We start from the raw sequence: 15,446 nt of genomic DNA on the forward strand, positions 1-15,446 counted from the left end.
TGTTAAGTCTGCGTTGCAGGAGGATCCTATGATACCTAACAGGGTAGCTCCCCTGCATGAGGAAGAATATTCATTTTCTTTCTCTCCTTCACATAGTAAGGAAGATGGTCTTCCTCTGCACCTCAGTTTCACACTTTTGAGCATCACTGGTCTGATAGAAAGTCATAGGTCACCCTAATAAGCACAGGACTCCAGGATCTCATAGAGAACATTCCTTATGGTTTCCACCCATGTGGTGTCCAGCCTTGTATTATAACAGCATGCAATCTTGGCCATTTTGGGCTCCCTAGCATATGTAACCTAGGATCACCTTCTACTACCCCCTCTAGAATTAATCTCCCTCCAAGACAAGAGAGATCTACTCAACAGGGTTAGCTGGTGCAAACCCACATCCTACAACAAGAAGAGAGCAGTGAGGAAGAATAGCATCAGGAGGTGAAAGATCAGCTGTTTCCAACAGAAATTTCTTCCTCCTCACCAGATGAGGCAGTCACTCCTACTCCTAGCCAGCCAGCTAACTTCAAGGCCTTCCAAAATGCATGGCAGATAATTCAGAGATTCTAGTGGAGGTTGTACAAGAAAAGTCACACATTACTAGGCCTCCTGCACTCCTTCATGCCTGGTAGGTTTGTCATGTACATTACTTGTTAGAACCAGCTAAGGAGTTGTGACAGATCCTAGCATCAGTGGCATCTACTTCCAAAAGAGCTGACAAGTGCTATCAGTTACCCTCTGAGATTAGAATATGTTTACAATATCACCCCACCCCCGCCCCCGGATCACTAGTGGTGGTGGCGGCGATAGATGAAAGATCTAAGCAACAGGGGCATCCAAAGACACGATGTAGGAACAAGAATCAGAATCATAGAATCCTACGAAGCTTGATTTATTCTAACTCCTCAGTTAGTCTCCAGAAGCAAATTTCCAGTTATCAGGCACTGCTCTCAAAATACAACTATCTGAACTGGGACAAGGTGTCACAATTCATAGAGAAGCTTCCTCAGCACAGTCCCCTACTGTCTGAGGGGTAGTTAGTGGGCCAAACATCTCTGCAGGCAGCTCTAGACCCATCTAATATGGCAGCATATTCAATGACTACTGCCACTGATGTGCAGGGCTTCATGATGATGTCTTATACCTCCTGGATTTGTATTGGCAAAGGAACTGAGGAAGGCCTGCTTATCCCCTTCTGCCCTCGGGAGGTCGGTGTGTGAGGTTATCTATGGAGTAGGTGCAATCCCAGGGGACACTGCTGGCCAAAAGAATTCTATCTCAGGCACATACGCAACAAAAGTGGAATCCATCTGGACAATACATCTCCAAGAACCATAGTTACTGTAAGATAAGTAACAGTTCTTGTTGGTTTGTTGGTATATATCTTCAGAAGCTCCAGAACTGTGCAGTCCTGTTTCCAAACCTGCACCAGTTACAATCAAATTGTAAAGGGGAAGTTTGTCATTTAAACAATCAGCATTCCCTTCTTGTAGAAGAATCTTTTATTTTTATTTAAAAAATATACATGACTCAGTTGTAGAGCAGTCATGCACTCCCATACATTTCAGACTTACTGGGAATTATTACATTCTATGGTACATTAGTATTTAGTAGGCAGCTGTACACACTTGAGACTTAAAAACAAAAAACAAGGCATACTCACTGATAGGACTACCATGGGCTTAAAAATAAACCTCCCTTCTGAACCAAGGAGAATAGCATTCGAAAAATATACTATGAGTCTACAGTAGTACTTGGCTGTAGGAATATAATCTTGACATCCAAGATCAAGTGGTTGCCATATTTGTATCTAAACAACTGCATGTTATTCCCCCTGTTTGCTTTCCTAATTTAAATACACTCATGTGACAAAGCTTGCACCACAGCAAGGTTCCTATCTCTTGCTATATATGCAAAGGAAAAGGCAGTGTTTGAAAGAGAAATTGATTTATGACATGGAAAGAAAGTTCTCATTTTCAGAGGTAAAAGGCGCTGTTTAAAGCTAGATGTCAGGTTGTTAAATAACTTCATTTTTTTGCTAAAGCCATCACTTTCCGAAATGTCAGGTTGATTCTTGGGGCGAGCACCTTCTTGCGGGTGGGCAGGCTATGATACCAGTACACGTTGGTGGGGTAGTTCATCATTAGTAAACTGCCATGGGCCAGCTGCAGCTTGACGGGCTCAATGTGGCATGAGGCGTTTTTCCCACGGGAAGCACCATGCCTGAAGAAAAAGTCTCTGCAGGCTCCAAAGGACACTGACGCGATGGGACTCTGTGGAACCAATTCTCTCTCATCATCTCGATGTTCGCCTATGTGATCACAGCCATCTTTATATCTGTGAGGGGAAGATTAAATTAGTTCTTCCATCAACTGTACAAGCGTATGCCAAGACACTGCTTTACTTCAGCATATTTATTTTTTATACCCACACATGGAGACTGTTCCTGGAAACCAGAGTTCAAATCTTAATTTAGTCACAAATGAGTCTAGCATTCTCACCCTCCTGGATGCTTTTCTACCACACAAAACTGACCCACACACTTGCGAGTTGGTTATCTGGATGGGAAAGACTGAGGGGCTCCCTTGAAACATAACTGCCTTAGCCTCACAGACAAATCTGCATTCTGTGCAGGGCTTGAATGGAAGAGAGTTTCCCGTGACTTGGTTATGCTTCTGCAGAACACATTGAAAATCTGGAACAAACGCATATCTTGGAGAGAGGTTCCCTCCCTCACTTCTCTCTTTCCTCCTCGAAAATGACCCAGTTCAAACACCAATTCTTTGCTTGGTTTGTAGTCACTGGGATGCCACTCGGCTGAGCCTACTCCTTGTCTCAACAGGTGTGCAAGGAACATAGGATTGGGTCCCCGGTGTTTAATCATGCAGCTGTAACAGAACTGTCTCCATTTAGATACTACAATGCAGACACTAAAGAAAGAGCTTAGCTTTTTGAATGCTTTCAAGTACTCTATTAGCTAGTTAACGCTAAATTGGAAGTTGCATATCCACAAATTCCTTTTCGAGGGTAAAATGAAGTGGCGAATAACTGCTTAATGATACCTGATTAGTAAAATGTCCTACAATCAAACTGTTGCTTGAACAGAGAGATGCTTACTGCCATCAGAAATCAAATGTTACCTGTTAATAAGAACAAAATTAAAAGTGTGTCCAGTGGCCAGGGTGATGCGCTCTCTGATACGGTTGAGAACTGGGATCCATAGCTTAGGAGAAAAGGTAACACCTGAGTAAGTGTATGTTAACTCAGGATCTCCATATGTCACCTGCTTCCTTGGGATGTTGTGCCATTTGCCAAACACTTGCACTTTGGTAAGATCACCTGTTTGAATAAGAGTTTGAGAAAGTCAAGACCAATTTGCCCTCCTTTTAGATAGCTAAGTAGCAGTGTTTTTTTTAAAGTTTAGAGTTAGGTCAAGTGCAACTATCAATCATTCCCTCTGCAGAGCAGAGTACAACATATTCCTTGCTGTGCAGCTGCTCTGAGTGTGACTTAGAATGACAATGCAACTAAGTGGTACTGCACGTCTTAGCTTAAAAACCTCTCAATTTTTAAATGTTGCTGTCCAGGAAAATGACGGGAAGCTGACTAAGACTAGAGATCTACATGTATGAGACTCCTTATGAGGGATGGAAATAGCACATTGGTCTGAGCTTCTCCCATGTCACTCCCTGTTGTTGAATGAGAGGGAATAACTGTAGAATAACAGAGCTAAAAACTTGAATCCTTTCACCTTTCATGTGTTTTGTATGTTTCATGTTGTGGCCTTGATCACGCATAAACTTAAGAATGTGAGTGAGCTCGCTGCATTTATGTGCTTAATGTTAAGCATATGTATATTTGAAGGATCAGAGCCTACGTTTGCCACTTACCTGATCATGCAAACACATCTACCCATTGGGATCTTTAATCCCATTAAAGCCAATGAGAATCCACTTAGAAGTAAGAGTCTGAGTGTGCAGACTGCATGCAGGCTTGGGCCTTATGCGTAAAAACTTCCTCCCACCTATCCAATCCTGCACTGAAGTCATAAGGCAGAATTTGTCATGGCAATTAGAGATGGAAGAGACATTAGGTCCGTTAGTCTGTTTACCTTCAAAATATTCCACTTCCTTTTCCAGCTCCTGGAAAATCTTGTCAGCCTCAGTTTTGCCGAACAGGATCTTGTAATCGCAGTTCAGACCCTCAGCCCGGATTTGCTTCCATGGAGAATGCACCAAGAACTCATCTGCACCTGGCATTTCTGACCGGGGCCTTTTCTTCTCTCCCCCATCTCTCATACAGTCCAGCTCTCCTCCCTTCATCTCTAAGGGCTCTTGTTTGTTCTTGCCTGGGGAAGGCCTTTTGACCAAGAATTTATCCATTCCTAGCTGCCCCTAAGAAACAGCCATCAGCCTGCAACTAAAGGGCCTGATGGGATTTCACTCTGTTAGATTCTGGGCTGCGTGGAACTACAGTGTCCTGGGAAATTTTAAATGCTTCGTTGAAACACACCTGTAAAATCCTTGCTCCCAAGTAACAGAGACTTAAAAATACCTTAATGTGAATCCTAACTGAGAGGGGGGATCGCTGTACCTCTGCGGAATGGAGGGCCAGCTCCAATGCACTCAGTTATTCCAGGGTAATCCTCAGTCTGGGCAATGCTCCTAGGGTCAGACAGATCATTACCGAGGACTCCACTGAAACTGGCCGGGCCGTCAGCTCGCTAAAGGCATCTAGGCTATGGAGACAGCTCTGGCAGGCCTCATTTCCAGCAGCAATACCTACTTCCCTCCCACTACTTCCTGTCTGAGACAGCGAGCCAAATGTTCCACCCTTGCTCAGCTCTCCCAGCCAAGCGCTTGTTGTGCTCTGCAAGGCTTGTAGCAAGGTCCCCTGGCACCACCTACTGGCTCTTCTTAGAATCATTTATAAATGATTAGAAACCACTATCTGCCTGCTTACTGAATCCACCACATTATTTATATGCATCATAAGTGTACACAGCCCTGTTTAACAGGTGACTGGGCCGAACAATGTTATTTATTTTGTATGGCTTTGAGGGCTTCATATAAGGCTTTACAAAACTCAATGTCACTTTTATTGTAAAAAGAAAAGGAGGACTTGTGGCACCTTAGAGACTAACCAATTTATTTGAGCATAAGCTTTTGTGAGCTACAGCTCACTTCATCGGATGCATCCACAGTATGCATCCGATGAAGTTAGCTGTAGCTCACGAAAGCTCATGCTCAAATAAATTGGTTAGTCTCTAAGGTGCCACAAGTCCTCCTGTTCTTTTTGCGAATACAGACTAACACGGCTGTTACTCTGAAACCTGCTTTTATTGTAATGTGTATAGCTTAGTAAACACTCATTATAGCACAGCTCCTAGTGTTCTGGCCTAGAAAATTTAAGGCTGCATTTCATGCATGCATTCCAGGATCCATGTCACGTGTGTGTTCACTCCTTTGCTAACAAAATGACCAAATGAGGGATTTATCCCACATCAGTTATATTATTAATCATTTTTATTAAAGTTGTGCCTGACGGCCAATCAAGAATGGGGCCCATAGTCAGGTGCTGTACAAACACAGAATAGTAAACAGTCCCTATGCCAAAGACCTAACAATCTAAACAGACCAGATAGATCCAGGGTGGGAAAAGGGGTAGAACACACCAGCGGAGTGAATGATGGGTTGTGGCAAATGCCATGTTAGTACCATATTTAAATTTATTTTACTTATTTATTTATTTTTGGTGTAGGTGTACTTAGGAGGGGATCAGTTAAATGCAAAGGGGAGGGAGACAGGGCAGAAGAGGGGCATGCATGGAATGAAACTGAGGTGCAAGTGCTATTCACAGTTGTACTGACAGGGCCATGGTGTTCTGGACCCCTAGTGTCTTTGGCACAACTTAAGAGGCAGCCTGGTTTACTGCATAAGGAGATAGGCTGGGACTCAGAAGATGTAGGTTCTAGTCTTGGCTCTGCGACTGACTTGCTGGATGACCTTGGGTAAGTCACTTTCCTCTATTTAGAGTGTAAACTCAGGGTTGGCAGGGTCAGCATCTGTATAATACTTAGCACAATGAGGCCCTAATGTGTTGAGGTTACTAACCAGGTGCAGTCATATAAACAATAATAATTAACTTTAATTGTAAAGCACACAAGTCCCTGTTGATTTTTTTCAGCTTCCTCCGACACGATGATAGGATGAGTTACTTAGCATTTGTAAAGAGCTCTGAGGAACCTGTCATGTAAGAGTTAAGTTATTTTATTTTGCTTGCCAAATAGCCCTTGTTCTGATCCATCAAAACCCACCTGTGTTGCACTGCACTGAAGCTACGGAGAGATGTGGTGGCCAGCCTCAAAGTGCCAATTTCTGAGTTTGAAAACAAGATCAGGGCAGGCTGGGAATGGACAAAGCTGACTGCAAGAACAGAGGGGAGAAGTGTGCATGTTCACTGTGCCTTCTTGGGACGACAAACCACACAAGCACAGCCAAAGCTTTCAACGGGCAGAACTAGCTTCTCCACTACTTGGGCAGTACCTTTGGAGTTGAGGCTCGTGTCCCCTCCTGGTGTCATCCCCCTGCTTTATTCAGGCCCAGTTCTTCCGTTTCTATCACAGCAGCACCCAAAGAGCTGTCAGGGTCAGGGCCCCATGGGGCTGGGCACTCTACGGGCCGTGCAGCCCGCCTCTCCCCGATGCTCTGTCATTGCCCCCCTCACTGCTGCTTCCACCCCATCTGCCTGCAGGCCGCACAGCACCTGGATTAGAGTGAAGCGGGGGTGAACCCCACAGGAGAACAGGGCGAGGGGGTGCATGGGAGTGCCAGAGGGGAGTGTGGGGGGCAGGTGGGATACACACAGCAGGGGGGGAGCAGGACAGACCCACAGGTGGGCGGGGTGAGTCACTGAGCGTGGGCAGGGGGGTTAGATCCACACGGGAACTGGGAATGAAAACCAAGGCCTGCTACCCACGTGCGTGAGGGCTCTGAGGGGCGGGGGAGGAGACTGCCCTAATGCGCACGCGCTGACTGCGTCTAGGGTCCCTCTCCTGCACGTGCTACGCCCATGGCCCCCCCTCCCCTCCCCGCGCATGCGCACTCGCTTGGCGCCAATTTCGGGCAGTCCTTCAGCCAGGCAGCCGCCGGCCACTGCCGCTGCCGGCTCCCGTGTGGGGAAGAGGCCGCCTGTCCTCGGCTGGCCGGACCGGCGCCGGGTCCCGTGTGTGGCCGGACCCGCGGAGCCCACCCGCCGCCGGCATGATCGGCCAGAAGACGCTGCACTCGTTCTTCCGCGCGGCGCCGCCGAGGAAGCGGGAGCGCTCCCCGGAGCAGGGCGGGGACGCTGAGGTACCGAGGGGCCGGGCGGGACCCGGGGGCAATCCGGACAGGCGAGGCGGCGAGCCCGGAGCACAGTTCATTTAAAAGTCCCGCCGATCAAAGCGGCGCCGCTTTGGGGGATTGACCAATAGGAGGGCTCTCCGTGACCCACGGTCCAATGGGAGCGCAGAGCTGGGAGAGGGGTGGGGCCAAACAACTGGGCGGGACTTCGGTTGACACTGGCCGGTAGGGAGCTGTTTTCTATTCTCCGTGTCCAATCGGAGGAGTGTGCCTGGGCGGGGTTGATAACGCGGGGAGGTCAGTCGGCGGGCCTTCAGAGCAAGGGGCCAATAAGGGGAGCGGTGGCCCTGCCAGCGCCCAATGAGGAACGGGAGGGCGCGGCTAGAGTGCCAGGTGCGCTTTCTGTGACTGAACGTCCAATAGGAAGGGCGCTCCCGTGGGGGAAACACGCGCTGTTTTCCCGCGAAGCAGCCACGTGTTTGCGCGGCGCAGGGAGCAGCTGTCACTTAGCCCCGCCTAGGCTGGGGGCCCCCAGCGGCCTCCACTGCGCCCGAGCCCGGACGCTCCGGCCACAGTAGCTCTCCTGCGGTACCCCGGGGTGGCTGGGAGCGAGCTGCGCCCTCCCGGCCCGGCGCGCCCCTCCCTCCACCATGGGGCGGGCCTGCACCTGGTTTCTCCGCGCGGGGCAGGGCCGCCGCGTGCTGCGCCTCCCCTGTAGCAGTCTCTTGTGTCGCGACCGCCAGGCCAACTTCGCCAAAAAGCAGAAGCCGGTGGAAGATGAATCGGAGAAGGCCTCGCCCTGCTCCCCTCCGCTGAGCCCCGAGCAGCTGGAGCGGATCCGCAGGAACAAGGAGGCGGCTCTGCAGAGACTCGCTTCGCGGAGCGTCCCCGCGGGGTTCGGAGAGGGCTGGAGGCGGCCGCTGGCGGGGGAGTTCACTAAGCCCTACTTCTCCCAGGTGAGCGAGTGAGCGCGGGAGGCTTTGCCCGGGGGAGGAGCGTCTTGCTGCGGCAGCTCCTCTGTAGGTGGCCGGTGCCCGCCGCTCTCCCTTGCCTGTATTGACCGCGCACCACCCCTGCTTCCTCTAGCTAACGGCATTTGTAGCAGACGAGCGAAAACGTCACACCGTCTACCCACCGCCGCAGCAAGTCTTCACCTGGACGCAGATGTGCGACGTCCGAGAGGTAAGTGTCCCTGGGGCGACCCCTGCAGTGCCGGGGAGAGAGTCGGGATTTGCCGCCTTCTGATGTTTTTGATAATAGGATGAAAGCTGCATTTGCAGTCAGGCTCCAGCATGCCACGCATGTGTTCGACTCTTCATAGTTTTCTCCCTGGAAAGTTTAGGATGTGCTTTAGGATGTGAACCCTGCTTTGTCTCCTGTAGCGTTTGTATACTTTGCCCCTGTTTTCTCATCTAGATACTGAAATACGGATTTATACATTGGTTATTTCCATCCATAACTACAACATAATATTCTTAAAAACTTTAGCTGTTTTCTTGGCCTCTTTTCCCCAGGCCTTTCCTGTTTCTGCACTGCTTTCTTTCAGATGCAGCTTGGCTCTGATCTAGAAATTTTTGCTTTGTAGCAATATATTAAGTACTAGATATTTTGAAATATTAAGAAATATTGCTGGCTTATCAGTACTAATTTGTGTCTGTGTTCAGGTAAAGGTTGTCATCTTGGGACAAGATCCTTATCATGGACCCAGTCAAGCTCATGGACTCTGCTTTAGTGTCCAGAGACCTGTTCCACCTCCACCTAGGTATGGTTATGCTTTATCTGTTTAAAAATCTGCCACTGTTTACTAGGTAGGTTATCTATAAACATACAGCTGTTTGTGACTTTGCCTTTCTGACTGCCTTTGAGGTAATTGTTTTGTGATTTGCTGAAAAATTAATTTTATAACATATGACCCAGTATTTTTACTTGTTGGGGAGCAGAAAGGTATCAGAAGAGTGACTTGTATTGAATTTTAAGGTGTATGCTTTGTGGGAAAGATCACCTTGATCAATGGGTCCATCAGTCCTCACAGAGAGAGCGCTAATCACAACACATCATTCGTGTTGTTCTAGCCAGTCCTTCAGCCACCCGCTAAACAGGCTGTCTGTGGCACCAGACACCCAATTAGCATAGTGCACCACAGCCCAGAACCTCTGAGCGATCTGCCAGTCTCAGCCTCCCAAGTAGCTGGGATTACAGGCACGTACCACCGCACCCAGAGCTTTCTGGGAAAGAATTACTGCAAAAATAAATGGATGAATTCTAGAATAGACTTCTGGCTCTTCCAAGGTGGTGATGTATTCCACAGATTTAGGCTCCAAACCTATGAAATTGGGTTTCCATGCCGATCCAGTTTTTTACCAGATCCAGTTATTTACTCAGGCCTCCATCCTGCAAATCTTTAAGCAGATGCTTAACTTTAAGCAGAAGTGTGGTCCCATTGCCTTCAGTAAGCATTTGCATAAAAGTTAGCAGGATCAGGGACTTGGTATAAATTAAAGGGAGAGGTGAAGAAAAGGACCTGTCATACACATCAGATGAGTATAACTTTCCTAAATGGGAGTTCAGTTTTTTAGTTCTTGGTAAAAGTTCCAATTGTAATATACACAATCATTAACTTGTCTGTTTGATAATTTCACAGAAATATTCTAAAAATCGCTTCCATTATTTTTGTTTGCAGTTTAGAAAATATTTACAAAGAGCTGTCTGCAGACATAGAAGATTTCACCCATCCCGGTCATGGAGATCTAACTGGGTGGGCCAAGCAAGGTAATCAATCCGTTCATCCTTCCTGGGCTCTTCATTTAGACTGTGTCTGTACTAGCACTTATGTTGGCAAAACTTTTGTCGCTCAGGGGTGTAAAAAACCACCCCTCTGAGCAGCATAAGTAGTGCTGGCATAAGCGCTCTTGTGCACAGGGTTCTGTCTGCGGGAGATGCTCTGCTGTTGACATAGCTACCATCGCTCGTTGAGCTGGTTTCATTATTTCGAAGGGAGAGCTCTCTCCTGTCAGCATAACGCGGCTCTGAGTGCTCTTACAGCAACACAGCTCTATCAGCACAGCTGTGCCGCTGTAAGCTTTTAAGTGTAGAGGTGGCCTAAGTGGGGACCTTCCTCCTCAGTGAGTAGGTTGTAGTAGCAATGCTAATCGAGCTCAGGGGTGGGGCAAACTTTTTGTCCTCAGGGCTGCATCGGGTTTTGGAAGTTGTATGGAGGGCCTGTTAGAGGAGGGGGGCGTGGCCTGGTCCCCACCCCCTATCCACCCCCCTGATGGCCCCCCACAGGACTCCTACCCCATCTAAACCTTCCTGTTGCCTGGTGGACCCTCTGGGACCCCTGCTTTATCCACCTCTCCCTGTCCCCTGACTGCCCCCAGAACCCCTGCTCCTGACTGCCCCCTGCTGCCCCATCTACCCCCCCAGTCCCTGTCCCCTGACTGCCCCCCGCCGCCCCATCCAACCCCCCCCTTCTTAACTGTCCCCCCCAGGACCCCTGCTCCCATTCAACTCCCTTGCCTTCTATCCAAACCCTGCCCCCTTACCACGCTGCCTAGAGCACCGGCGGCTGGCGTTGCGGCTGCACCAGGTCAGGCCGGGCTCTGCAGCTGCACTGCCCCAGGAGCTCACTGCTTTGCCGCCCGGAGCATTGTGCTGGCAGAGCAGTGAGCTGAGGCTGTGTGGGGAGGGGGAACAACAGGGGAAGGGTTGGAGGCCAGCCTGCCAGGCCAGGAGCTCAGGGGCTGGGCAGGAGGGTCCCACAGGCCGTAGTTTGCCCACCCCTGATCTATTGGTACTTTCCAAACTACTTGGCTGAGATTTATTAAAAGGAGCCATTTAAAAACCCCACCCTTTTAATGTTCGTAAAGCGGGTAAATAATACTGAGTCGAAGCATGTAAAAAGTGAGCGTGTGCTTATGCACAGCTTAACCATGTCAGCCTTGGCCTCACACCAAATAATTGTCTTCATGTTCTCCCGACAAAGCACATGTGCAATGTGCTGGCCTTTTTAACAAAGATAAGAGTTTAAAATTTTTCTTGGGGTATATTCTCTGTAATAACTCTGGCAAAATTCTATTTGCCTGGGGAATAGCTTTGAGGAGTGAGTGAAATAGCATCCTTTTTATTTATTTATTTATTTAATTTCTGTTTTTGTTTTTTTGTTTTTTTTTTTAATTGGGCTTGGCTGCTGTGTAGTTGCCGAGGAAGGTGGTGGAATCTCCATCATTGGGGATTTTTAAGAGCAGATTGGACCAACACCTGCCAGGGCTGGTCTAGATAATACTTAGTCCTGCCATGAGTGCAGAGGACTGGACTAGATGACCTCTTGAGGTCCCTTCCAGTCCTATGATTTAATGCTACTGACTCAGCATTATAGTGGTAAATCTGTTTATGCGGGCATGCTGTAATTTTAAAGGAAAACTCCATTAAAGCACTATTAACTTACAGGAACTATATTTAGCCCCTAAATGGGTCTGTTTCTTAAATGGGTTTCTTAGTGACTTATTTTCTCCCTGCTTCGACAAATGGATTGTTTGAAAACTTTGTACTGGTATCTCTTATCGATAGTTTCCCGTGAACAAAAGATGAAATGATTTTTTTTACCATTGCAGATCCAGCAAAAGACTGGAAGAGAGCTTACTACTTTGTAAACTAATTCATGTATTCTCTGTCCACACTGATATGTTCATGTCTTGTTTGTGATTAGGAGTACTTTTGCTCAATGCTGTCCTCACAGTCCGAGCACACCAACCTAATTCACACAAGGACAAAGGCTGGGAACAATTCACTGATGCAGTGGTGTCCTGGCTAAACAATAATTTGGATGGACTTGTCTTCATGTTGTGGGGAGCGTATGCACAGAAGAAAGGCAGCTCTATTGACAGGGTATGGTTTAATTATTCCATCTTTCTAGAAGTCCTATTGCTTCTTGCTTCACTTGGGACATTTTGGTAGGATGCCATCCACAGGGGGCTTTTGGTCATAAGTGGAAAAACTGGTTGCTGCTGCCTACTATTAAACTAAAAAGGCAAGTAGACAGTTAAGGGTCTCAAGTTCACTGTCCACTGTGCGTGTCCACTTCTGTCACCTCTTTTTGTTCCAAGAATGCTTATCCTCTAGGAACAAGAACAATCAGTGTGGAAGAAGTTAAGATACTGTTGTGTGAAGAGCCTCAACATTACGATGTGTAGTTCATCTCCCCTAGGAAACTTCCCAGAACATCTTACACTCTTTGTTGCTGTTTGTTAGAAATGCAGCCATTTATTGAGTGCAGAAAGCCTGGGCTTCATGGCAAACCTATGTGCTCTTGTTTTTAACTCGAATAATGAAAAGATACTTGCAATTTCATTTCTGTATTTGATAATAGCACAGATGAGCAACCTCCATCTAGGATCTGAAAACCTGCAAAATTTCTCATTCTTATCTCTAACTTCTTCCAGAAACGTCACCATATTCTACAGACTGTCCATCCCTCGCCTCTCTCTGTGCACAGAGGGTTCTTCGGTTGTCGGCATTTCTCTAAAACCAATGAACTGCTGAAGAAGTCTGGCAAGAAGCCCATTGACTGGAAAGCACTCTGAGCTACAAACATGAACTGGGGAGTGTAACCTGAAATAGCCCTTCTATCAAGGATCATCCCATTCTTGAAAAATTGGGCTGGCATGAGAATTATTCTTTACACTTGGTCTAACTGAAAAACAAAATGGCCTACTTTGCAGAAGTGCTACCTTTTAAGTATCTTTCTTTTTTACATAGTGTATATGTTAAAGGGGAAAACTAGAGTTTGATGTAAAGAATAATGAAACTTCTAGGTTGTCAAAAAATTTTAAGCTAAAATCTGTTTAGCCTGTTCTCAAACCAAAAACCATGTCTGTTCTTTGCTCAAATGGAACTATATAGGGAATTCTCATATTGAGTTAAACTTATACAAAATTCAGTTTTTGTGAGCACCCTTTTATGGTTAGTGAGACACATCTTATTTGCTATTTTCTCCCCTGTATTTACCCAAACATAAAATCTAGATTTAAACATGGGGGGAAAATGGAAGCACCTTTATACTCTTACAGCAAAAAAGCTAGTTACTGTTTGTTCTGCTAAAGATCTGTTTAACCCAGTTTAATTTTCCAGATATCAATTGTTTTCTATCAGGCAGCTGGACTAGATGTGTGGTGTTACTGAACATGCCTTTGAACTCCCTGAGGATTTCAGGGCTAATTGGGGAAGTTGTGACCAATATTAGTGATGTTTCTCTTTTTCATATGCAAAGTACTTTGATCGTATTAAACTCACCATAAAGTTCCATTGGGCATATAACACCTCCTTCTAACTACCACAACAGCCTGACTTCCAGAAGACGTATTCTCATGTTATTTAGTTACGTGTCTTTTGTCACCTGCATATGTACCTGCTGATGACAGCTGAACTTCAAGGTGATCCTTCAGGATGGTATTAGAACATTTCATGTCACTCTTCAACATGTTTTGAATGTACAGTAAAATCAGGACACCTCAGATGTAGAATTGGTTCTGTGCATTTCATAGTCATGAATGAACAGAATTGTCTTTATTTCACTTTTTTGAACCTCCTCTCCTCCAGTGTGTACCTTTCTCCCACCAGTAATTACAGTTTTGCTTTCATTCAGAGCTGGTCTGAAGTTGGAGGTGCCTAGCATCTCTAAAGTTACGGAGTTCCTTCTTCTGAAAAGATACATCTGTTCTTTAGCACATCACAAGGGGGAGCAATCTTGTTCATAGTCCCTGTTTGGCATCTGGTTAGATTGTGCAAACCTATTTCTCATGTCATACTGATCCAGCAATATTTGCTCAGTTGAAATTCCCATTGAAAACAATAGAAGTTTTGCCTGAGTAAGATCTACAGGAGTTGGGTCAACTACTTCAGAGTGGATTATTGCCTTTTATTTTTTTATTTTCAGTATGTTGCAAACTGCAGTATGGAAGTGACAGTGAGCAAAATGTTCATGGAGAAAAGGATCTGTTTGCCACCGTGATGGCTGGCTCCAATAGAAATTGAAGACCTCATTCTGCTCCCACAAAGTTGGTGACAGAACTCCCCCTGATGTCAGTGGGAGCAAGGTGGGGCCTTGATGACATTCTAGGATTTCAGATCTAGCTCTGAATTAATTGATTCTTTTCTATTAACTGTCACTGAGTAGAGAAAAAGTTTAGTGTATCCCCTCTGAAACTGCATCCTTATTTTGTACTATACTAGTACATTTTACACTAGTACCTATGTATGGAGAAGCCATTTCTGAATCTTTGTCCCAGTAGGTAACACTAGTACAAAAGAAAAGATTCTATGTTTTCTATAGATATTGTTTAACCAGGGTGTTTTTAAATAAAAATTCTACTTTCTTTATGCTATTGTGCTGGAATCATTTACTTAGCGTCCCCCGTGTTAAGTTCCTCTTATCATAAATGTTTTCTCAAAGATTACTATGTTTAATATGAATTTTTTTTGGAAAACTGTCTACAGCACACTGTTTTCCAAAAAAAATTCATATTAAACATAGTAATCTTTGAACTTGAACTCTTACTCCTACTTCTCCATCCTACTTTCTGTTTTCACAGACCTGTTTTTTCCCCTCAAAATATTCTTTTGTACTTCTAAATTCTGTAATTCAAATGAAAATAAAACCTAGTAGCTTACCTCATCTAAATCTTCCTTCTACTCTAAGAGTCACATAGAACATACCACTTTCTGAGAGTGTTTCCTCAGCTGGCATCCTGTAAATTAAAAACAAAAACCAAACACCTGTATGAAATATACCCATTACCCATATGGGCCACCTTCATAGCAACTGAAGTACAGACCACTATCAAAAAGAAAAGGAGTACTTGTGGCACCTTAGAGACTAACCAATTTATTTGAGCATAAGCTTTCATGAGCTACATTGGATGCAGTGAGCTGTAGCTCACGAAAGCTTATGCTCAAATAAATTGGTTAGTCTCTAAGATGCCACAAGTCCTCCTTTTCTTTTTGGGAATACAGACTAACATGGCTGTTAGTCAAAGACCATTATCACTTGTTTCCTTCTGCAGAACGCTTTACATGTGCAAGGTTTTACACCTTTCACCAAAATGGGCCTCGATA

The 15,446-nt window shown here is 45.9% G+C and overlaps 2 protein-coding genes across 3 annotated transcripts; one reads left to right on the forward strand and one right to left on the reverse strand.

Moving 5' to 3' along the window:
* Positions 1 to 1,478: 1,478 nt before the first annotated feature.
* Positions 1,479 to 5,044, reverse strand: ALKBH2 (alkB homolog 2, alpha-ketoglutarate dependent dioxygenase). The gene is made up of 3 exons (XM_048821580.2): positions 4,106 to 5,044; positions 3,135 to 3,333; positions 1,479 to 2,331 (listed from the first exon to the last, which is right to left on the reverse strand). The coding sequence occupies exons 1-3, from the start codon at positions 4,374 to 4,376 to the stop codon at positions 2,022 to 2,024; spliced, it is 780 nt and encodes a 259-aa protein (XP_048677537.1). The 5' UTR covers positions 4,377 to 5,044; the 3' UTR covers positions 1,479 to 2,021.
* A 2,060-nt stretch (positions 5,045 to 7,104) lies between these two features.
* Positions 7,105 to 14,711, forward strand: UNG (uracil DNA glycosylase). 2 transcript variants are annotated; one of them, XM_048821513.2, is made up of 7 exons: positions 7,105 to 7,346; positions 8,081 to 8,293; positions 8,424 to 8,519; positions 9,002 to 9,099; positions 10,018 to 10,106; positions 12,043 to 12,221; positions 12,776 to 14,711. In XM_048821513.2, exons 1-7 carry the CDS (start codon positions 7,257 to 7,259, stop codon positions 12,914 to 12,916), a joined length of 906 nt encoding a protein of 301 aa, XP_048677470.2. In that variant the 5' UTR covers positions 7,105 to 7,256; the 3' UTR covers positions 12,917 to 14,711. The 2 variants fall into 2 exon arrangements, with proteins under 2 accessions (XP_048677470.2, XP_048677469.2); XM_048821512.2 differs by lacking the exon at positions 7,105 to 7,346 and having other exon boundaries at positions 7,775 to 8,293.
* The last annotated feature ends 735 nt before the right edge of the window (positions 14,712 to 15,446 follow it).

The sequence above is a fragment of the Caretta caretta genome, chromosome 15 (genome assembly GCF_965140235.1).
Source record: "Caretta caretta isolate rCarCar2 chromosome 15, rCarCar1.hap1, whole genome shotgun sequence".
Taxonomy (NCBI): Eukaryota; Metazoa; Chordata; order Testudines; family Cheloniidae; genus Caretta; species Caretta caretta.

Bases quoted from the DNA above. Each gene is read 5' to 3' on its own strand.
- ALKBH2 (XM_048821580.2), bottom strand. From the start codon at position 4,376: ATGGATAAATTCTTGGTCAAAAGGCCTTCCCCAGGCAAGAACAAACAA. The intron at 3,334-4,105 runs GTAAACAGACTA...TTATTCAAACAG, and splicing joins GGAAGTGGAATATTTTGAAG to GTGATCTTACCAAAGTGCAA. The intron at 2,332-3,134 runs GTAACATTTGAT...TTCCCCTCACAG, and splicing joins AATTTTGTTCTTATTAACAG to ATATAAAGATGGCTGTGATC.
- UNG (XM_048821512.2), top strand. From the start codon at position 7,988: ATGGGGCGGGCCTGCACCTGGTTTCTCCGCGCGGGGCAGGGCCGCCGC. The intron at 10,107-12,042 runs GTAATCAATCCG...GTTTGTGATTAG, and splicing joins AACTGGGTGGGCCAAGCAAG to GAGTACTTTTGCTCAATGCT. The intron at 12,222-12,775 runs GTATGGTTTAAT...AACTTCTTCCAG, and splicing joins AAGGCAGCTCTATTGACAGG to AAACGTCACCATATTCTACA.